General features: G+C 39.5%; 1 protein-coding gene across 1 annotated transcript in view; it reads right to left on the bottom strand.

Moving 5' to 3' along the window:
- The window catches only part of LOC149157800 (uncharacterized), a 294,458-nt gene that overhangs the window by 62,584 nt on the left and 207,581 nt on the right, over positions 1 to 24,293 (bottom strand). Inside the window, exon 5 of the mRNA XM_089436018.1 lies at positions 118 to 233. Within this exon, the coding sequence (XP_089292144.1) occupies positions 118 to 233 (116 nt within the window). The remainder of the gene's footprint in view (positions 1 to 117; positions 234 to 24,293) is intronic.

Raw genomic sequence — 24,293 nt, 5'->3', positions numbered from 1 at the left:
GCAACACAATTTGAGAATGTTACCATCCGTTTGCTTCTTTCTTCAAATATGTTTGTTTTGTGTTCTGCAGATCCTGTTGTCACTAAGTAGAAACAGCACACAAGAGTTCAATCTTACCGCTGAGGAAATAACAATGGTTTGGCCAACTTCCAAACCATTTAGACCCGCATGAATATTTATAGAATTTGTGCAGAATACTGCCAGCAAAAACATGTAGAGCTTATATATCCACCCTGTTTCACAAGCATGTAAGATTCTATTATCTCTTCAGTAAGAAATCACTATCTCAGAGAACAGGTGCAGGAATAAATGCAAGAATTTTGAAATATATGTGCAGAAACAGAAGTGATAACGAAAAGGACTCTGCCCTAAATAAAACCCAATCTTCATGACTGCCAATAATTGTCCAACAATCAAGATGGATAATGATATTTGTTTTGGTACAGGTGCCCAAGTAGGCAAAACAATTGCTTTGAAGAACAAGTATCTTACTTATCCAGCTAGAGAGAGTGAGCAGGAATAGCTTATAAAGCCAAAGAGATGATATGTAGCAATTTCCATTTGCATGGATCAGGAGTTTCTGGTTGTGCTTATTCTCAACCATAATATTTTATAAAATCCTTTTAATGTCATAGTTCAGTACAACACACATAATCGCCAAACCAGAAAATTTATATCATGAACTACTATTTCAAGGTTAATGAAAATCTGTAATGTGAACCATGAAGTAGAAATTGATTGTAAAAGCAACATAAAAGGCTGTAAATTATAACCCCATATTTTTAACTACTTGCTCCACAATATAGATGCATACACTAGCACAGGAGAATCATAAATGAACAGACAGGCTGTGCCAATCCCATTATACCGTAACTGTCTTTATAGCATATACGTGTCTCAGGAGAAGTGAGTGTTATTGTGGTTACTGAGCAAAAATTGTGAATCAGTGATTTTAATTCAATTTCCATGAATCATAATGCATGAGCCCAGAGCAGGATTTTTAGTGTCAAAGGATGTACCTGCTAACTGTGCACCTATGACTCCATTGCCTTGAGTCAACAATACACTACATTGAACCCAAAATAAATATTTGCACTTATGAGCTAAAGTACTGTAATCTTTATAGCATTTGATATAATTTGAAGTGAATGAAAGCGAGATTTGAACCTTAGGCCTTCATATTCTAGAAAGTGTACTACCATCTTATTATTGACAATGCCAAGTAGTAAGTCCCAGTTCAATTGAATTTAAGGTATCATTTAAAATTCGTAATGGCCACACTCTTAGTGAAAAGGAAAATGGGACCTTTTGACGAAGATAAACAAATGGGTCGCAATAACAAGAAAGGAGGAAGATTTCTTAATGGTTTTCAAAAAATTGTTTCCATCTTATGAAAAAATAGAGGGACTATTGAAGGAAAAGAGATTATCATTGCTAAAATCCTTATGAAATTGCCAATTACATTAATGTTCGCTCAATTGGAAATCCATAAGCCAGATATAATTATGTAATATCCCCATTTCTGGTTTCCCTTATGATGCAGTTAGGGTGGATTTTCAGGATTTGTGACAACCAGGTCACAAGAGTGAGATCACGCTATTGGTGAGCCCAGAGAGTTTTGGAAGAGTTTTATGGGTTCCTATGGGGTTTGCTTGCTATATTTTATCATCAGGGTCAGTTCCGCACAGTGTGTTCTTGGTTCCATTGCATTCCAGCAATTCCCATAAAATAGGGTTATCAGCATATTTTAATTAAATACATTAATGTTGTTATTTGGAGCAGATTGTTTGGAGAAACACCTCAGTGTAATAGCTTGTTGGAACCAGGATGAAGAGATCGACAGGATCGAATGATGAAAAGTGATTTTCAGTGGGCGGAAAATCGTGGAGGCAGATTAACCATTTTCCAGTATTAAAAGTGACTTAAATAAAATAAAATAAAAAGAGTCACTTAAATAAAATGAAAGGGAGAAACCTCTAGAATGGAAATAAAATAATAAAATAAAAGTGCTTTAGAATGTTGGAGAGAGATCCATTAGATCTTTGAAAGGGGGTGAAGCAAGTCATTTGGGATCATCTTGGATTGGAGTTTTTCTTGGTGAGTTTTAGAACTTAGTTTTCAGGTTCAGAGTACCCTAGGATGTAAACCCTTGGGTTTCTTAGTGTGTTGGATGAAACCAAAACTCACTATTGTGGAGATTTCATTTAGAAATCTCATAGAGCTTCATCAGCATTAGTTGGTGAGCAGAGCTATGGATTGGAAATGGGGATCACCCAGATATCCAATTTGGGCTTCATCTCAGCTATTCTCCAGCTATTTGTATTGGCATGGTAATCTTATTCGGTAAATAAAAGAAAGATGAGTTTTCTATTAAATAAAGATGAGTTTGCTATTATTTCTCGTGTTAACCTTGATTTGCAGCATTTCTGGGTTTTCATATTACAAAATTTATTTGTTGTGCTGCTAATTTTATGGTGAAAATTGTGCAATTTTGATTGGGTTTAAATATAGAAATTTATGGTGTAATTTTGTTAAGCAAAAATTATGGAAAATTTTGTCAAATTAGTTTCCGGAATATCACAGTGATATCAAAGTTGGTTTTCATGCCAGCCTGAGGGGTTTAGCAACAAACTTATCATCTTTTCTAGGTGAGTGATCCAGATTTAAACAAGAACGCAACAAATTACAGAGATAACCACAAATACAGAATGCAGCGGAAATAATACTTCATTTCATTACTGCAAAATACTAAAATATGCTTAAAAACAGAAATGGAAATAAACCAGCTAGGGTGATGGTAGCTTATCTCTGAGAATAGATGTGGCGACTAAATGCCTCTGAAATATGTTACAATGAGGCTCGAAGGCCTATTTACTGTTGAGAAACAATAGAAAACCCTAAACATCCAAAAACCTAACCCTAGGAGATGAAACGCCAAATTGTGGGCCCAGTTTGGGTGAATTGGTACATCAACTTCCTGGGGTCGTAACTTTGGCATGCGATCTCTGTTTGACGCATACAATAGCTTGTTAGAAATATCTATCTAATCACTACAACTTTGGGAAGAGTAACATCAATCCATGGACCCATGTTGCTCCCAGATTTCCCAAAAAACGTCGTTTAGGGCCTCAAAACGACTCCGGAAGTTCAGGACCTAAAAAACTGCTAAAAATAGTAACTTGTGCTACAATTAAGGAAACTGAAAAAATGAAAGAGACAGTTGTGGGGGTCCAAGTGGGATAGGTGGGTGGCCACCAACATCCACCTGGATCATTCTTCCCCCCTTAGGAAGCAATCGTCCCCATTGCGTTGAGTTCCTCCATCTACTGAACTTGGTCCCTGGTGAGTTGTTCTGCAATCTTCAATATGTCCAGTAATGGTGGGAAGCATGGTCGAGGGCGGTACACATTGAACACTTGGTGCAGGCGAAGGAATGGAGGAATGTTGTGCTCCAAAGCATTGTTTCCCACAGCCTTGGTAATGCTCTAAGGACCGTGTCGAAGTGATCTGAGCTTCTAATGGGCTTTTGTAAGGCGTTCTTTCTGCATATGTAACCAAACTTTGTCGCCCACCTGAAACTTGTGTGGTGGCCCTGTGGGTGAGGAGAAGTTGTTCCTGTCTTCTTTCATGACCGTATCCCTCTACTGTTGTCGCTGCGTGGAGGAACCTTTCGCGGGGGTCATGGATGTGGCGACGATCTTCCCCTTACTTTGGGAGCGAACCAGACAGAAAATAAATTTCCTAGTATGTGAGATGAGCTTGTTTCCTTTCTTAGCAGCGATCAAAGAGGTGGCGGTAGGTGGGGCTACCTTCGATATCCTGTATAATGAATTACCCAAAGAAATAATAACAATGCGAGGCCTTGACTCATACAGAGCATGTCGCCTCCACAAGTATGGCTAGCCCAATAATACATCACAAACATCCAGAGGTGTAACATCACACAATACCTCGTTTGTGAAGGGCTTCATGTTGTAGGGAAGGTGGCACTGCTGGCGAACTCGAAGATCTCGTCCTTGGTGAAGCCACCCGATATTGTACGGTTGTGAGTGTGGTGTAGTCGGTAGGCCCAACCGCTTCACGACCTCTGCTGAAATGAGGTTCTTTTGGCTGCCACTGTCGACAATGAATTGCAGTGGCAAACCCTTCACCCACATCTGTGAGTGGAAAAGATGCTCCCCCTCCTCTGGATCTTCGGGCTCATTCTTCTGGATCTTGGCGGTGGCAATAGTGGCGCTGGGCTCCGCATCAATGATCTGCTTCCCTTTGCCATTCCCCTTGTCGGGTTCTGACTCAGGGTCGGAACATGCATCTGATTCTGAAGCCTTCAACTCGGCCACTAGCGACTGCTTGGTCCGACACTCACTTGTGTTGTGAGTGGGGCTCTTATGGAACTCACACCACTTTCCTGTGTCCTTCTTCGACTTCGTGGTGTTGTTCTTTTCTTGCAGCTTTGACAGGTTGTCTTGGGTTGCCCCGTCTTGGCTTTGTCCTTAGTTCTGTGATTTGGGGAAGCCTTTCCCTTGCTTCGGATTTGCAGATCCAAAGTCTTGCTTCTTCTGTTTAAACTTTTGCTCGATTTTGACAGCGTATCGGTACGTCGTGCCGAGCGAGGAGATGTTTAGGAACTCCATCTCTTCCTAGATGTATCTATGTAGGCAGCCACGGTATTTGAGTACCAGATGCAGCTCAGAATCTTTGATACCCAACTGTGTGCGAAGGGTATGAAAAATGTTTGTGAACTCCGGCACATCTTGGTCCCGTCCCTGCCGCAGTGTGGTCCACTTTATGTATTTGTCCTCATAGCTTTTGACAGGGTAGTACTGCTCCTTGATGGCATCCCGAATGAATTCCAAGTGGGTGCGGCTGAAAATAGTGAACCAATACTTTCATCCTTCTGCTCGCAGTAGGTTTCCCACCAGTCCTTTGACGTGGGGGGCTACTTTGAGAAGAGCGAAAACAATCTTTTCCCGACTCGAAAATTTTTGAATAGAAAAATACCCTTCTAACAGATTTAACCATTTGTCTACGGCATTTGTGTCTATTTGACCCTCAAAGATGGGGATTTGAAAATTAACTTGTACCTTAAACGGTGTGGCATTACCAGAGTAGCTGTTGGAAGCCGATTCGTCGCCTCTAGGTAGCCGCTGAAGGATCTGGGCAAAGTTGTCCATCATCGCGTTCCTTTATTGCTCGAGGGCTTCTTCGAGCAAGATTTTGATAGGATCTCCTACCCCTTGTCTTTCCTTTCATCCGCCATGGGAGGCCATCGGGATTTGTGAGGCTGGTCTTGCAAAGGTTCGACCAGTTCAAGCCCTAACTCCTCTTATCCCGACCTCGTTGGGGACATGCAAAGAAAAACAGAGAAAACACAGACCGCTCTGATACCTCTGATCGGGATTTAAATTTTAAACAGGAACGCAACAAATTACAGAGAACCACAAATACAGAATGAAGCGGAAATAATACTTCATTTCATTACTGCAAAATACTGCAATATGCTTAAAAGCAGAAATGGAAATAAACCAGCTAGGGCGATGGTAGCTTATCTCTGAGAACAGATGTATCGGCTACATGCCTCTAAACTGTGTTACAATGAGGCTCGAAGGCCTATTTATTGTTGAGAAACAATGGAAAACCCTAAACATCCAAAAACCTAACCCTAGGAGGTGAAACGCCAAATTGTGGGCCCCATTTGGGTAAATTGATACATCAATTTCCCGGGGTTGTAACTTTGGCATGCGATCTTCGTTTGTCGCGTACAATAGCTCGTTAGAAAGATCTAGCTAAGCACTACAACTTTGGGAAGAGCAACATCGGTCTATGGACCCATGTTGCTCCCAAATTTCCCAAAAAAGGTCGTTTAGGGCCTCAAAACAGCTCCGGAAGTTCAAGACCCGAAAAACTGCTAAAAATAGTATCTTGTATTATAATTAAGGAAACTGAAAAACCGAAAGAGAGTTGTGGGGGTCCAAGTGGGATAGGTGGGTGGCCACCAACATCCACCTGGATTAGTGAGCGTGAAACTTTGTTCCAGGGTAAACCCCTAGCATGGTTTCATTGCTAAGGATTAGGTCAATTTAATTATCGAAGCCGAATTTCTTGTGAGGCCACATTGGTCAAAAGACGAGTTAAAAGAGATTGAGTTCTTAGCTTGGGGATCAAATCTTTGTGAAGAGTTGGGCATTATTCGGAGGCTGAATCTCACATTTTCATTGAAGCTGAATCCATCATATTACAAGGACCAAAATTACATTGTATTGGGGACCGAATTTTTGCAGCGACCACTGATTAAAGTTTGAAAGCCAAAATTCGTGGGGCCATGTCGCTGAGTCAAAAGTCTGAATTTCTAGCAGGCGCAGCATGGTATAACTCCGCAAGGTTGTGTGGACAGATCCACAGATCCATGAACCCACGGGGATCCTGGTGCTGAGTGGTAATACAACCAGTAGATGATCATGATACTGTCTTTGCATGAAGAAAAAATGATGGAGCATTAGAAAACACGTGAGAGACCCGACCTGAATATTGTAACAATGATGTGTTCATGTAACATATTCGCTTTGGGTGTAATGCCAAAAATGTGAATATACCTGTGTGTTAATCGTTGACTGACTTGAGCAATGATGACAGAACAATGTTGTGCATGTTTGTGTGCTGAAAGCCTAAATACATATGTTTAGATCGAGGTACATTGCTACAGACCTGTGCATGGAGCTGTGTGTGAGATAGACCAAGGTCTAGTCAAGTGCAAGTGAAATTGTTATCAGATCAGACAGGAAAGTGATTAGAAGCCAAACATACACTTGTGCACATGAGAGTCTGAAGATCAAGTGCAATGAAAAGTTGGGACCTGCATATGGAGTAAGAAAAGCGATGGACTATATATATTTCTGCAGTTGGCAAATCATGGCAGCCTGAAATGTATTGTGATACGCTCCAGTGTAAATACTAGTTCTCGGTACGATGGCTATACCCGTGCACATTAGTGCAATGTTCGTAAACTGAAATCCATCTGATAGAGCATGGTGCGATTGGTGTGATTCGACTCCAATTAAGTGTCCAGTAGCTGGTGTATGCCAGAGTATGGGGAATTGCCAATGGTTAGATGTGGATCGATCAGAAGACTTGCGGTAGTGCGATTCAGAGGGCAGGTGCGATTGGCAGAGTTTTGGTGCATACGCTGTGTGCAATTGTTTGTGGTCTGGTATGCTAACAGAAATTTCTCCAAGGGTGACTCAAATTCCCTGAGGCAAACATTGTATGTAGAGCAATGGGCAAGTATGTTGTAGCAAAGAGAGAAATCAAGTGCATAATGCCTTGATCGAACTGGAAGACCTGTGCATGTAGACAGAGTGACTTTTACAAAAGAAATGAAGTGTTTGGAATCTTTGGATTAACAGTTGTTGCATTGTAGAATATTGTTATTGATGCTAAGGGATCCCAGTGTAAGTATGAATTGTCAAGCTAGGGGGTTGTCAGTGACAGTATGTATGGCACTATCATGTATTGTATATTACCTTGTATCTTGTGCTAAAGGCATGTAAAGCAGAGGGTGCCTTGTGAGGGGATAATGATTTGAAGTTGTTGCCAGTATATCGTTGTACGGTTGTTGTATTGTTGTTTGGGGCTGAGTCTATATGTTGAAAAGATTCATACGTATGCCATGTATATTGTGTTATTGCTCAGATGACAGTGAGATGCTATTGCAGGGATTCCATTGCTGAATGTATTATTGTAGCTATCTTGTATGCTACTGTCATATTGTCGCCATGAGCCTTGTAGTGTCACGAGTTTGACGTTGTGTTGCTTGCAATGTTGTTGATGTATTTGAGCATTGCTGGCTGAGTTGATCGATGGGGAGAGAAGGCCTATAGAGATTTTATAGTTTCTATGTATAGCATTGCTATTGTATTGTTTCCATAACCTTGTATATGTTGCTGCTAGGGTGCCAGTAGAGTTGTTGAATAATGGATTTTTTAAGACACCTCATGAATCGGCACAGCAGTGCATCAATTGGCTCCTTGGACTTCAATGCTTCTATTGACCACAGAAAAAGGTAGAACAATAGACCCTTCTCAAGAGGAGTCCATGCTATTCTACAGCTGAAGCAGCCAAGGGATCTGCAAAAAGAACAAGAGATAGGAACTTTGCACTTTGGACTTGGGTCAGACTTGAATATCATGAAGGTTACAATGAATGCCCTTCTTAAATTGGGGAAATTAGATTCCCATATTTCCAAGGTGAAGAAATCAGATTGGAGGAGTTCAAATTGGGCCCTAAAACCATCAATGTTTGCCTTGATACAACACAAGTTCTAGGAGCACCCTTGTGAAGGGGTGAGACTTATAGTTGCCTTTGTCTTAGTGAGATCATAAGGATAACTTCACCTATACCTCCTTACAATAATGACATTATGGAGAAAGTTTTCCAGCTTATAGTAGAAAGTTTTCAAGGGTTACATAACCTCGTGGGTCTTGTTACCACGAAATCTAGTTGGCCTTGAAGAGGGAAATTCTACAGGACAAAGAGCTAGACTGAGTGCCAATAATGGGAAAATGGCTCACCGTCACCACAGTCAATGCTCCCTACTCTTTACGGACTTTCACCGATGGAGGAGTCCCAGTAAGATAGAAAATCACCTTTGATAGATATTCTAGGGTTTATGGTGCTAGGTGATGAGATGGGACCTCTCAAGGGAAGCTTAAGGTGATGAAATGATGCTTCTAAAGGTACTTCGCTCCCTCTAAGAGACCTAAAAGATACTTGCGCAAGACCTAGGGTTTTATAAGTTATTGTGGATAAAGGCACTTCTGAGATCAAGGCAAGGAGGAGAAAGGGCTTCTTATGATTTACTTCACCAAGTACTAGGCTCATACAACCCTCAAAGAAGTCCCCAAGTTGAGACAATAACAAGCTAGGGTTTCCCTCTTAGGGCACACCTAGGGCAAGAGATTTTATGGATGAAAACCAATTAGATGCCCACCAAACTTTGAGGTCAAGGAGATAAGACCTTAGTCTTGGTGTCTAGGCTCTTGGAATCCACCAAATCACTCTCTAATGAAATTCGCTCTATGCCCTAGCCTAGTCGTCCTAGTTTAGGGGACCAAAATTTAGGAAAGGAAATTTATGGAGAAAATTTCAGTTTGATCACCAAAGGCTTGGACTAGTGCCTTGTCCTTTAAGCATATGGAGTCCTAGATGCTTTGGATTAGCCAAAATGGTCTTTTAAGGAGGTCAAGAATTGATGCCCTGGGTACTAACCCTCAATAATTACCTGCTCAAAGATTATAGAGTTTTATAGAGAAATTCCATATTTCATAGCTAGGAACATTCATCACATGTCATGACATGAATAATATATGCAATTTCCAACCAAATAGCTTTCAAAATTTATCTTCACAAAATTAGGGCACAATGTAGCATTAATCTAGTTGCAACAATTCCATACATTAGACATTATTTCAAAAGCAAAATTTCAACAAAAGGCACTTACAAGATGACATGCAATATATCCATCCATAATCCAAGAGATAGCTCCAAAAGAAGATCAAAAATCAGCTCCAAATATCAAAATGCATCCAAGATACTCCAATAGCCAATCCAAGAACAAGTGCGAATTAGCCTAAGAGGCCGAATTTCCCAAGTGATGATGATGATTCAATTCAAATGAAATGATCTTCTATTTATATGTGTTCTACTAGGTCGAATTATGCCTACAAGCCCCTCAACATTATAAAAATGGGCAAGATACATCCCTTGGTCACAAGTCGACCAAGTAGCTTTTCAAAATATGAATTAGCCATCCAAATGCAAGTTGAAATGATGATGTCATGCTGATGTAGGGTCGTTGGAAGGCAACGTTGAGTCCTCTTTGTGCCAAAATGTGAGAGAGGGCTCCATAAATCTCAAAATAGGGGATGACCCCCATTTCTCCATGTTGTTGGAAATACTGAGAGGGGGGTGAATTAGTATTTCTTAGCAATTAGTAACTTATTAATCTTTATCAAAGCATCAATTAATCTTCAACATCAATTCAAAATCATAAATGAGCAGTAGACAACGAACACAAAAAATTTTAGATGGAAAACCCCCTTTGAGACAAAAAAACACCGAATTTTTTTCTAATAATTTCGTGAGTACATCAAAAATGCTTTAGCTCCAACTGAAAGGAAAGCCTGAACTCCCTAGTACTCTAGAAAAGCTTTCACTTTTCCAGCTCCAATTGGAAGGACGCCCTAGTATTATCATCAGTCACCTAAAAGGATGCTCCAAAACCCTAGCAAGCTCCAACTTGCCCTAGAACCACCCTACCACCCTGAAGTGTTTTCAGGCTTCAACCTGAAGGTGACTTCAACCACCTGCCTAGCGCCTCCCTGAAAATGATAATAAATCAAATCAACTATGTGGAATCTCGTACAAAGGATAATGACCTACTTACAATGAGTAAACTTCTTCAAATCAATATGGGTTCTCGTACTAGGGATAGTGACCCATTTTCAATGAATAAAGCTTCAGATGATTCCCTACTACATACTCAGCGGTAGTGATAATCTTGATGTCAAGTATTGCCTTCACTTCAACCATTGTTCCCAATATTCTGAAGCTTGATTTGACTAGCCCTTCACTGTTCTGTCCTTGCAGGCAAAGATCCTGAAGTTGTTGATCATAAAGTCTGCAAAACCTTGGTTGTTGTGCACATGAATCACCACTGTAGACTTCACATAACTATGATACCATCATACTACTATTGCTACCACTGACCTTACAGTTGAAGCCTCCTTTGCAAATCCTTGCTCAAGATTATAACTTGATATGTCTACACGAATAACTCTTTACAACAAAATCATCGTTAATATAAATTGATTCTTACATATCTCCATAATCAAATGAGTCAATGACAAGATCAACTTAATAGAGAATGAGACTTTTCAATTGAATATGGTGTCTCAGCATTGCATTGGTCGGCTTAATCTAGAGTTGTATGGATTCAATACATCTGTGGAATAGTGTATCATGCCTTAACAATGCTAAAGAAGGTATGTCAAAACAAGGATGTCAGATTCCACATCTTAGCTTCAGATGATGGCCAAAATTTTAGACGTGTATTACCTTCAACAACTATGTTGTTCAAAATTGTAGGCCTAATGAATCAGATCTTGCTACAAACCTTTTACTATTACCGATCATAAATTATATAAGACAGGTCAGAATACAAATTATTGACATTAACAATGTGCCAAAAATCTTTACGATGATTGAGATGTAGATGTCCTTGTAGAAATTAGGCTCAGGTGCTTGCTACTTCAGTACAACCTCAAAAAGAAGGCCGCAAAAACTCTTCATATGATTTATGTCATCAACAAGACCTTATTAAATTCCTTTTAGGTATTGCATCAATAGTATACCTCGTTGTTTAGAAGGAGAAGATGAAACCCTTTTGCTTGCCTTCAAACTTTAACTACAAAGCTTGGAATTAATGCCCTATATGGAGGTTGAATCATTGAAATGAAGGCTACAGGTCTTCAATCATCTTGTACCAAACAAGTCGCAGAGATATAGTATAGAGCATTTTATGCCTTGTTCGAAGCAGAATACTTCGTTGGTTGAAGATCGAATCTGTAAAAAGGTATTATCCAATGAAACTCAAAATATCTGCCATAAACCTAATGTCTTCACTGATTCAGGGATAGAATTGTGCCCTAAAGGAGGGGTCGAGACTCTGAGATGTACTTAGCACAAAACCTTGCAATAAGTTGCCAAACGAATCCCAAAACCAAATCAAAAACAAAATGAAACCCTTGTCACCAAACCCTCTCTTCAGATTTGTTGTTGTCTCCACAAGGGTCGAAATATTTCAGAGTAATATCACATTAGATTGATCGTTAAGTTCATACATTTTGGAGGAAAGATCAATTCTCTTTTATAATTGTGGACGGGCTCTTATGATATATTCTAAATCCCTTTTTAGAGGATGAGAAATTGACCTTTTAAAAATTAAATATGTTGGAAGGGTTTTAATTGAAAATGGAATGGCCTTTAATTTCCAAAAAAAAAACTTTTTATCATATTAGACTTTTCAACTGATTTTGAAAACCCTCCAAGATGCTCTTTTGCAACAAATAAGATTATTTAAAGCTTTTGAGAAGAGCCTTGTTGCCTTGACCAAAAAGACGTTGCCACCTTGTTAATTTTTGTAGCATCAGATATGTTCTAGCCACGAAATTTGGTGGAGAGGCTAGAATACATGAGATCTCCAACACCCAAAAACCGTTTCTAGAAATTCCGCCTAGAAATGACTTATTTAGATTATTAACCAGTGTTTAAATCTTTCTTAAATCTAAACTTAGGGAATATGGTTAATTAATCAGTATTAATTAAGTCAAAGCGAGAATCATCTAGAAACACACACGGATCGATCCAGAGATGATCCTAGCCATCGATTATGTTTTAATCTTAGTCAATGGTGCTCTTACAAAGGATTATAAGAGGAGGCCGATGTGTTGATGGAGAAGACACTTCAGCAGTTCGATTTCTGAGCAGATCGATTTCCATAGTAGCAGTGAGTTGTCGGAGAGAGAGCTAGAGATCGAAGCAGTGAGAGAGGGGCAGAGACAGTCAGGTTGGAGGAGGCATTCCAAATCCAGCAAGTGCATTGGCAGAGAGGCAAAAGAGTCACAGAGAGGCTGATGTTGGGGCAGCGCAACAGCCTCTAGAGGCAAGTTCGATTTGTATAAAGGGGGAGACGTCTTCAATTCCAGAGGCCGGGAAGGAATCCCAGAGTGTCAGAGAAGCATCCTTCCAGTCAGCAGAAGGCAGAACAACTTCATCAAAGACCAATCTGAGGCTAGACGTCCAGCAGGTTGCCCAGAGAACGTAGAGTCTGATGCAGAGGGTCTAAGGGTCGAATTTCTAAAGGCAAGTCGTGTCGGGAGTTTGCCTGTGGGGTGAGGAAAATTCCTCACTAGATTTTTGCTAGTATTTTTCTCTGTTGGATTACCAAATTTCGACATCCAGTTGTACTCAGAATTTCTCACTGCTGAATTTCTCACTGCTGCCTAATTATAAAACCCTCAGTTGTTGCATCGGCTTTCCCAAGTTGGGTTTTTCCAGGGACTTTTTTCAAAAAACAATTGTGTTAATTTTATGTGTGTGCTAGCATTTCTGAGTTTCCAGCGCATTACTTTTCCACGGTATTTTATTTGTGAAGGTTGCAGTGTATTTATTTCGATATTTGTCGTAGCAAATAAATTGTTAATTAATTAACAATTAGGAGAAATAATATCAGTTGCTACAACAGGATTCCAGTTTGGAATTTTCACATGGTATCGAAGTGCAGTTGATCAGTTGGAGAGCTCAAAAGCAAAAGAAGGAATTTCATTGTTCAGTAAGAGCAGCAGGCCGAAATTCCCAGGGGCAGCGTAGTCTTTTGCCAAGAGGTCGAGTTACTTGAGGAAACTCGATTTTTCAGAGCAAAAAAATTTGATTTCCAAATCGAGTAATTTTAGAGGCAAAGGGAGCAGCGTAGATTTTTCGTTGGGCGGATCTCTAACTAGATGCAGAGGGTTTGCAACAGTTCACTAGAGCATACCCAACATCGATTGGAAGAGAGATGAGCACACACAGCAAAGGGAAAATTTCTCACAACCAACTTCGAGTCTTAGAAGTTCGATTTTTCCAGGCAGAATGGCAATAGTTGAGTGCAGATTTTCTCACTCCATAAGGGAGTACGAATAACATTTCCGACAGCCGAGCAAAGGAAAAGAGGGAGATTTTTGCGGTTTATTTCTCCAGTTTTGATTTTCCAAATTTTGCAGCTCTATAGGGATGGTTGTACGATATTTTCAGAGGAGGTCTTGTGAGTTCGCCAGAATGCAGATCTGGGCAGCATATCGACTTCCAATTGCGAGAGGCAGATGTTGGAGGAAGTGCAAGTTGTCTAGTGCAAGTTGCAAAGAAAGGAAGGGTCCTAGCCAGGGACTAGGCTTGAAAGGAGATAGTGGGGCACCAAATCCATGAGGAGGAGTATAAGACTCTAGTGTACCATATTGGGCAGGGTCCTTGAGGAGTCCACCTCATGGATCATTACCTTGCTAAAGGGGCCCACAATTTTCAGTAGCAAGATGGATCAGTGGCAGTTGATGCAGTAAGAGACCGAGTGACAATTGCAGAGACTAGTAGCAGTCAAATGCTGGGGAGCGCAGTGCAGAGGTGCCAGTAATGCAGTTGGCACAGTGCAGAGTCAGCAGTAGCGCAGATTCTTCAGTAACTGTGTGGATGGTAGTAGCAGTCAGAGACTTGAAGACAGATGCATCATACTGATCACAGTTGAATTAGTATTTTGGATGTTTTTCAGTTGCAGATGTTGTAGTTGCAGCAACAACAGATGACAAGGAGTTGGAGTGCAGACGCAGTGTTGGCAGTTGTATGGCAGCGTCAGCAGCAGAACAAATGCAGCGCATATCAGAGTTGCGCAGTGGTTGGTGGGCAATATGGCCAGACATCAACAATGTGAGAGGAGATGATGCAAAGACAGGCTGTTGTGGCAAGGAGTGCAGCACTAGAACACATTCCTCGCTAAGAGGGAGTGTTAGTTTTTGTAGCATCGGATGTGTTCTAGCCATGAAATTTGGTGGAGAGGCTAGAATACATGAGATCTCCAAAACCCAAAAATCGTTTCTAGAAATTCCACCTAAAAATGACTTAATTAGATTATTAACCAGTTTTTAAATATTTCCTAAGTCTAAACTTAGGGAATATGTCTAATTAATCAGTATTAATTAATTCAAGGCGAGAATCATCTAGAAACACACATGGATCAATCCAGAGATGATCTTAGCCATCGATTATGTTTTAATCTTGGTCATTGGTGCTCCAACAGAGGATTATAAGAGGAGGTCGATGTGGTGATGGAGAAGACACTTCAGCAGTTTGATTTCTGAGCAGATCGATTTCCAGAGTAGCAACAGTCAGTTACTGGAGAGAGAGCTAGAGATCGAAGCAGTGAGAGAGGGGCAGAGACAGTGAGGCTGGAGGAGGCATTCCAGATCCAGCGAGTGCATTTGCAAAGAGGCAGAAGAGCCATAGAGAGGCTGATGTTGGGGCAACACAACAGCCTCTAGAGGCAAGTTCAATTTGCAGAAAGGGAGAGACGTCTTCAATTATAAAGGTCGGGAAGGAGTCCCAAAGTGCCGGAGAAGCATCCTTCCAGTCAGCAGAAGGCATAACGACTTTATCAAAGACCAGTCTGAGGCTAGACATCCAGCAAGTTGCGCATAGCAGCGCATAGGCTGACGTAGAGCGTCAGAGGCTGAATTTCTGAAGGAAAGTCGTGCTAGGAGTTTGCTTGTGGGGTGAGGAAAATTCCTCACTAGATTTTTGCCAGTATTTTTCTCTGTAGGATTACCAAATTTCGACATCCAGTTGTACTTAGAATTTCTCATTGTTGCTTAATAATAAAACCCTCAGCTGCTGCACCGGTTTTCCCGAGGACTTTTGTCCAAAAACAATTGTGTTAATTTTATGTGTGTGTGCTAGCATTTATCAGTTTCCAGTGCATTATTTTTCCGCAGTATTTTATTTGTGAAGGTTGTCGTGTAATTATTTTGATATTTGTCGTAGCAAATAAATTGTTAATTAATTAACAATTAGGAGAAATAATATCAGTTGTTGCAATAGGATTCCAATTTGGAATTTCACACACCTCAACACCATTTGGAGTTTTTGCCCATAAATTGGGTCCTTCAGCTTCAAACATGAATATCTCTTAAACCGTGAGGGCTCACGGGGCGTGCCACATACCACCAGAATCAGCTCGATGAGGAGAATTCAACAATGATGATCCGGACTCGAAGAACCATGATTTACCATGCTATTTTGGTCGACAAGGGCAGGGCATCTCTTGGTATTGTCTGGGTTGACATCAATGACAACCACATATCAACAATCTCTCCCTTTGGAATTCATGGCAACACACGTACTCCCCCTGAATCCATGCCTTTGGATCATCCTAACTTGCTTTCTCTCCCCTTTGACATCAATGGCAAAGGGTGACTCCCCTTGACAATCTGCATGTTGTTGTGTACTTGTAACCTGCCTCTGCTCCCCCTGTCTGTTTGGCTGAATAAAGATAATTTCAATGTGCACTTGGGAGAATCCCAAGTTTTTGTCGAAGATACTCAAACGTCTCACACAGTAATGGTTTGGTGAAGATGTCAACTATTTGTTCCTTTGTCCCAATATATTCCACTTTGATGTTTCTTTCTGCTATCTTCTCTCGAATAAATAATTATTTAATAGGAATGTGTTTTGTTTTTGAATGCATGATAGGATTCTTGGAGATACTTATGGTGTTGGTGTTGTCGCAGAACATTAGAATGGGCTCATCAAACTTCACTTGAAGATCCTGCAATGTTTGTTTCATCCAAAGGACCTGAGTACAACAAGTTGTCGTTGTTATATATTTTTCTTCCTCTGTGGATAAGGAGACTGAAGATTGCTTCTTACTCAACCATGATACAAGACAACCACCTAGGTAGAAAGTTGCTCCATTAGTGCTTTTACGATCATCAATGCTACCTGCCCAATCTGCGTCTATATAAGCTGTGATAGTTAACTCATTTCCTTTTGGATACCATAAGCCAAAATATGTTGTTCCCTTGAGGTATCGAAGATTCTCTTCACTGCAACAACATGGGATTCTTTTGGTGTTGCTTGGAAACATGCTACCTGTCCAACTTCTTGCACCACATCTAGCCTGGAAGTTGTCACAAATAGAAGACTGCCAATCATAGATCTATACATCCTCTTATCTACATCCTTAAATAAGACATCCATTATCAACATGCAACCAGTCACCATTTCTTTCATAAATTGGTTTGACAGATAAATATCCCCTTGTCTTCCTAAGATATCTGTAAGTCCCAGGAAGAAAGCCAATTCTTCAAGTAGTGACATCTCAAACTCACTCTCCATATCTATTGCAAACTTCTTCGTTAACATGTCATCATTGCTACGAAAAATTATGCCATCCACAAATAATTCAATGATGGTCAAACTGTGTTGCTCAACCTTTACATAAAGGTTGCTATCAGCGTTTCCTCTTTTAAACCCTTGTTTCTTTAAGTACCTGCCAAGACGAGCATGCCAAGCTCTAGGAGCCTGTTTGAGACCATATAATGCCTTCTTTAACCTGCAAACATAATCTTTCTTGTCAGTGAGCATAAATCCTTCAGGTTGTTCTATGTATACCTCTTCTTCTAATTCTCCATTCAAAAAGGATGATTTTACGTCCATCCAATATACTTTTATCTTCCTCAAATATGCATAGGCCAAGAATATTCAAATAGCTTCCATTCTAGAAATGGGAGCAAATGGTTTTTCAAAATCTATACCTTCAACCTGTGCATACCCTTTGCATACCAATCTTGCCTTATTCTTGGTAACATGCCCATCTGCATTCAACTTGTTCTTGAAAACCCATTTTGTATTATTGTCCTTTGGCCACAAAACCAATTCCCAAGTATCATTCTTTTCAATTTGATCCAACTCTTTGTTCATAGCCGCTACCCAATGTTCATCATGACTAGCTTCTTCAAAGTTGCTAGGCTCAAATGTAGCCAAGAGTGCAAGATGGGCTTGTTCTGGTGTGTGTAGCTATCGGTTTCTTCTGGTAGCTATGCCTTCATTGATGTCCCCAATGATCTAATCTGAAGGATGGTTCTTTTGATACCATTTCTTGGGAGTCTCCGAAGGTGTCTATTGTTCATTTCTTACCTCTTCCTAGTTGGCATGTGTTTCCTCATTTGTTTGCACTTGCTCCGGGGCTTCCTCTTTGACCTTTTCTAGTTCTGCCTTTTGTGTCTCTGGTTCACCTGAATATAAGCTTCCTTGTTCAATTTTTGGTCCACGAGCTTCATCAAACATTACATTGATGCTTTCAACTATCCGGTTGAGTCTCTGATTATAACATATGTATGCTTTTCTTTTGCATAACCAACAAAGATGCCTTCATCTACCCGTGAGTCAAATTTTCCTGTCTTCTAGTCTTCCCTTTTAATGTAGCATTTACTTCCAAAAACTCAAAAGTGTTTGACATTTGTTGGTCTTCCCCTCCATAGTTCATATGAAGTCTTATCACAGTTGCTTCTAAGCAATCCTCTGTTCAAAATGTATATTGTTGTATCAACTGCCTAAACCCAAAATTTGTTGTCCAATTTTGAATCATTCAACATTGTTCTGGCCATTTCTTCTACTGTTATATTTTTCCTTTCAATGACTCCATTTTGTTGGTGTGTCCTAGCTACTGAGAACTACCATTTTGTTACATGTTCGTCACAAAAATGTTGAAATGCTTTGGATGTGAATTCTCCACCATTATTCGATCTCAAACATTTGATCTTCAAATCAGTTTCATTTTCAACTATTTCCTTGTAGATTCTGAAACATTCAAATGCTTTAGACTTTTTCTTCAAAAATTTGACTATTGTCATCCTGGTATAATCGTCAATCATTAACATGAAGTATTGTTCACCATCCAGTCCTTTAGTCTTCATTGGTCCACATAGATCAGTGTGTATCAATTCCAATGGTTTTGATGTGGAATGTTCTTTCATCTTGAATTCAACCCTTTCTGTTTTCCATGCCTGCAATTTTTACATGTAACGATGGTAGGTTTCAAAATCGGTGGCATTTCTCTTACAGCCTCCCTTTTACCAATTTTGACAAGGTTGTCAAACTTTGAGTCCCATCCGTCCATGCCAAATCCAACTTTTGTCTTCTTTTGTGAAGAAACAACCTTTAGCAATCTCATCCAAAGTGTATATGTCATTTGGAGTCCTAGTTGCAACAGCCACCAGTTGGTCATTTTTTTCTCTTCTTATTTCACACTTCTTTGAGTTAAAGAGCAGCGTGTGTCCTTGATCACACATTTGACTTACACTTAGTAGACTATGATTCATATTTTCACTGAGAAGCACATCTTTTGTTGTAGCATCCTTGCTTCCAAGCTTGATCGTACCTGTTCCTATAACATTTGCAAATCCGTCATTTCCAAAAGACATTGTTCTACCCTTTCCTTCTTTCAGAGATATGAATTTATTCCTATCTCCACTCGTATGCGTTGACTAGCCACTATCAACATACCACACATTCTTCTTTCTTTGAGCTTTTAGGGAAAATGCACACCTTTCATTTTTCTTCCTCTAGACCTAAACATTTTGATTCTATTGTGTTTCCTTTAGGGGATCTTTAGCCAAATGTCTAATTAACCTGCAATCTTTAGCCAAATGTCCAAATTTGTTGCATTTATGGCATTCTACTTCATTGCTTAAATAACCAAACCTGTTGTAGTTTTGCTTGTAATCCTCCTACGAGTTTCTAGGATAATCATTCTTGAAAGACCTTCCAAAGTTGCTTTTGTTCCTACCATAGGCTTGACAATTTATAGCTTTATGTCCAAAATTTCCACATGAATAACAAATACCAAGAAAGATATTTTGATACCTGAGAGGGGGAGACCTTCTTTGTGATATTGTTCTCCATGATCCTTCTTGTTGATCTTGAACCCTTTGTTTTGTTGGGAATCCTCTTTCCTTCTCAATAGATCCTCTAGCAATTGCTACATAAGTTTTTTGTCCATCTCCCCTTTCTGTCGAGGAAGAGGTTGAGATTTTTACAAACATTTCCTTATAGCCCAATCTTATCTTGTATGATGAGCTCATCTAATGCTCTGGAGCTGTTTGTAAAATTTTGCCAAACATTTTTTCTTTTCTCTACTTCCTTTCATAACTAGACTATCTCTAATTCTAAATCTTCCCTTGCCTTGTTGCTTTCTTCAAGTTCTCTTCTGAGAGAATCTTCAATTTCTCTGGCTTCTTTCAATTGCACTTTAAGGTTGATAATGGCTTCCTTTGATTCTTCATTCTTGTTATTGAGGATTCTGACATGTTCTTTTGCTATCCTCAGTTCGGCTTCGAGAGATTTGACATTTTCTCTTTCAACCTTAAGATCCTTTATAACTCTAACCATCTTGTTTTGAAATTGAATCTCGTCCATCTCCTTTAGGTGCTTCCTTCATGTTGTCCCTTGCCATGAATAGTACTCTTCCTGTGTCGTTTTCTTCATCACTGTCACTTTCTTCTTCAGATGATGAGCTGTCTTCTTTGGAGGAAAAGCCTTTCTTCTTACCTTGCTTATTGAATCTTCTTTGACCCTTCTTCCCTTTCCTGGGTGCTTCATCTTTGTTGCTAGAATTCGTATCAGGACATTTAGCTGCAAAGTGACCAATCTCACCACAATTGAAACATATTAATGGAAGTTTACCTTTGAACTTACATGTTCCTCTTTTCATCTTTCTCACAAAGTTAGCAATTTCTTCATCTGAGTATTCTTCTTCTTGGCAGCAACTGGAGCTTGGTCTTGATTCTTGTTTATCCTTTCCGATATTCTTGGATGCTGTGAATGTTGCTTCTCGGTTAGATGGACCATCTTCCTATTCAATCCTCATTTCATAAGTTGTAAGAATCTCATGTAGCTCATCCATGCTAAGGTTGTTTAAGTTTGATCTATCTTTTAAGACAAAAACTTTAGGATTAAATCTTGTTGGAAGAGATCTTAGGACCTTTCATACAATAACATTTTTATTTGTTGGTTTTCCTAGTCCTTCCAAGGCATTTGTTACATCATCCACTCATTGAAAGTAAGTTGCAACGTTCTTGTCTTCTTTCATCTTTAGTTGTTCAAATTGAGCTCTGCAAATTTGAAGTTTTGCTTCTTTGACCTTTGAGTCTCCTTCATATATGTTTTGAAGCTTGCCCCAAATTTCCTTAATTGTTTTACAACCCAACACCTTAATAAAGACAGATTCAATGACTCCACTCATAATGGCATTCTTAGCTTTGGCATCATATTCGACAAGTTTCTTACATTTTTCATCCGTTGGAAGAGAGGCTTTTGCATCATAGCCCTATTCAACTATTTCCCAGGTATCATATCCTTGTGCAAGTATATATACCTGCATCCTTCCACTCCATAGTGCATAGTTTTGCCGATTAAATCGAGGAACTCCATTCTTGGTGCACTCCATGATCTCCCTTTAGCAGTTAGACTGGTTGTACAAGGACCAGCTCTGATACCAATTGTAGGAAATACTAAGAGGGGAGTGAACCAGTATTTCTTAGCAATTAGTAACTTATTAATTTTTTTCAAAGCATTAATTAATCTTTAGCATCAATTCAAAATATAAATGAGCAGTAGACAATGAACACAAGATTTTTAGGTGGAAAACCCCCTTCGGGACAAAAAAACCATCGAACGCTTTTCTAATAATTTTGTGAGTACATCAAAAATGCTTCAGCTCCAATTGAAAGGGAAGCCCCAACTCCCTAGTACTCTAGAAAATCGTTCAATTTTCCAGCTCCAACTGGAAGGATGCTCCAATGCCTTGGTTTTATCAGCAGTCAGCTGAAAGGATGCTCCAACACCCTAGCAAGCTCCAACTTGCCCTAGCACCACCCTACCACCCTGAAGTGTTTTCAAGCTTCAACCTAAAGATGACCTCAACCACTTGCCTAGCTCCGCACAACCTCCCTAAAAATGATAATAAATCAACCAACTATGTGGGCTCTCATACCAAGGACAATCACCCACTTACAATGAGTAAACTTCTTCAAATCAATATGGGCTTTGGTACCAGGGATAGTGACCCATTTGCAATGAATACTGCTTCAAATGATGTAACACTAAAACCCAACCACAACAATTCCCTGCTAGAGATACTCAGTTGCAGTGATAATGTTGATGTCAAGTTTTGCCTTCACTTCAACTTTTGTTACCAATATTCTGAAGCTTGATTTGACTGACCCTTCATTGTTCTGTCCTTGCAAGCAAAGATACTGAAGTTGTTGATCATAAAGTCTGCAAAACCTTGGTTGTTGTGCACATGAATCACTACTACAGACTTCACACCATTGTCATACCATGATACTACGATTGTTACCACTGACCTTACAGCTGAAGCCTCCTTAGAAAATCCTTGCTCAAGATTATAACTTGATGTGTCTACACGAATAACTCTTTACAACAAAATCATCCTTAATATAAATTAATTACATACCTCAATAATCAAATGAGTTTATGCCAAGATCAACTTAATAGAGAATGGAATTTTTCAATTGAATATGGTGTCTAAGCATTGCACTGGTCAGCTTAATCTAGAGTTGTAGCAACTGATATTTATGTTGGATTCAATACATCTCTGGAGTAGTGTATCACACCTTAACAATGCTCAAGAATGTACGTCAAAACAAGGATGTCAGTTTCCACATCTCAGCTTCAGATGATGGCCGAAATTTTAGATGTGTATTATTTTCAGCGATTTTGTTGTTCAGAACCATAGGCCTAATGAATCAGATCTTGCTACAAGCCTTTTACTGATATCCATCATAAATTATATAAGACAGTACAATTTTTTACGTCAACAGTGTGCCAAAAATCTTTATGATGATTGAGTTGTAAATGTCTTCGTAGAAATTAGGTGCTTGCTACTTCATATAGATGGATCAGCAAGAGCAGAATCAAAACTCCTTAGCATCCTCAAATTTGTTATTATAGGAGTTGCCATAGGTTTACAATCCATCATGCCAAACATTTGGAGGATCTTGATAACATACTTCCCTTGACCAAGGAATATTTCGCCAGGTTTCTACCACACTTCTAGCCTCAAGTAATAGGGCATTAATCCAAGATTCTTCATATCAAATTCAGCAGCCAACTCCATGTTACACTGCAGAATGAGATGCTCTACACCTGTCAGTAATAGGTCATCCACATATAGCAATAGGATCACAACCTCATTCTTCACAACCTTGATATATAGGTTCAGATCAGTATCACTCTTGATGAAACCAAGCCTTGTCAAATAAGCATCAATTCAAGAATACCAAGCTCTAGGTGCTTGCTTCAATCCATACAACGCTTTCTTCAATCTGCATACATGATACTCTTTCCCATGAACCTCAAACCCTTGAGGTTTTTCTATGTACACCTCTTCATCAATTACTCCATTGAGGAAAGTTGTCTTCACATCCATTTGATGTATATTCCATCCCATAGAAGTTGCAATAGAAACAAGAGATTTAATAGTTGTGTACCTGGCAGTCGCAACAAAGGTTTCGTCATAATCTTCTCTTCTTCTGGGAGAATCCTCTAGCCACAAATCTAGCCTTGTACTTGTCAATACTTCCATCAGTTGCATGCTTAATCTTATAAATCCATTTGGAGGTCACAATTGACTTTCCTTCAGACCTTGGTACAATCTCCCATACGTCATTTTTTATAATTGATTGATATTCTTCCATCATTGTGTCCTTCCAAACTTGTTGACTTGTTTCTTTTGCATAAGTAGAAGGTTTAGAATTGATGAACTTAGTCATCAAAGCTACATACCCAAAATAATTCTTTGGTTTCTTGCTTTCTGTAAACGTGCCACGAGGAGTTGCATGTCCTTTTGCTTCTTGAAGAGTAGATCTAAGCCATGCTGGTCTCTTCTTGTTTTCAAGAACAATAATGGGGTTCCACAGGTTCACTTGGTCCTTCAACCTCTTCTTGATGATCAACAAGTGGTTTTGAAGGGATGAGAATGCCTTGGACTCTCTTCCTTAGGAGACTCAGGTTCTTCATTGTCATCAAAATCCAAGTGGACTTCTTTGGACTTCTTTGGACTTCTTGAAAGCAACATTCTCATCAAAAGTGACATCTCGGCTTACTTCAATTCAACGTTGTCCTTGTATGTAGATTTTGTAGGCTTTTGAATATTCACTATATCCAACAAAGATTCCCTTCTTACCTAAAGGGTCAAGTTTCTTCCTTTTGTCATTAGGAATGTGAATGTAGACAAGGCAACCGAAGATTCTTAGATGATCAACCCTTGCCTTTTGACTAGTGAATGCTTCTTCGGTAGTCAGGTCTTCTAGAATTATGTGAGGACTTCTATTTTGAATATATACAATTGTCTTGGATGCTTCTTCCCATAAGAACTTGGGAAGGTCTTAATCATATAGCATAGCCTTATGCATTCTTCAATATACCTATCCTTCCTTTCAGCTACTCCATTTTGTTGTGGATTATAGGGAACTATCATCTCCCTCTTAATCCCAGCTCCTTTACAGAATGCAACAAGCTCTCTTGAAGTGTATTCCCCTCCATTATCAGATCTTAGAATTTTTGATCTTTTCTTTGATAGATTCTCGACCCCGACCTTGAATTCCTAGAACTTACTGAATACTTCATCACTA

The sequence above is a fragment of the Pinus tabuliformis genome, chromosome 5_2 (genome assembly GCF_031772625.1).
Source record: "Pinus tabuliformis cultivar Carrire ecotype Pingquan chromosome 5_2, CPIR1, whole genome shotgun sequence".
Lineage (NCBI taxonomy): Eukaryota > Viridiplantae > Streptophyta > Pinopsida > Pinales > Pinaceae > Pinus > Pinus tabuliformis.
Note: the sequence above shows the minus strand (reverse complement) of the source record. Positions and strands in the feature narration are given on the sequence as shown.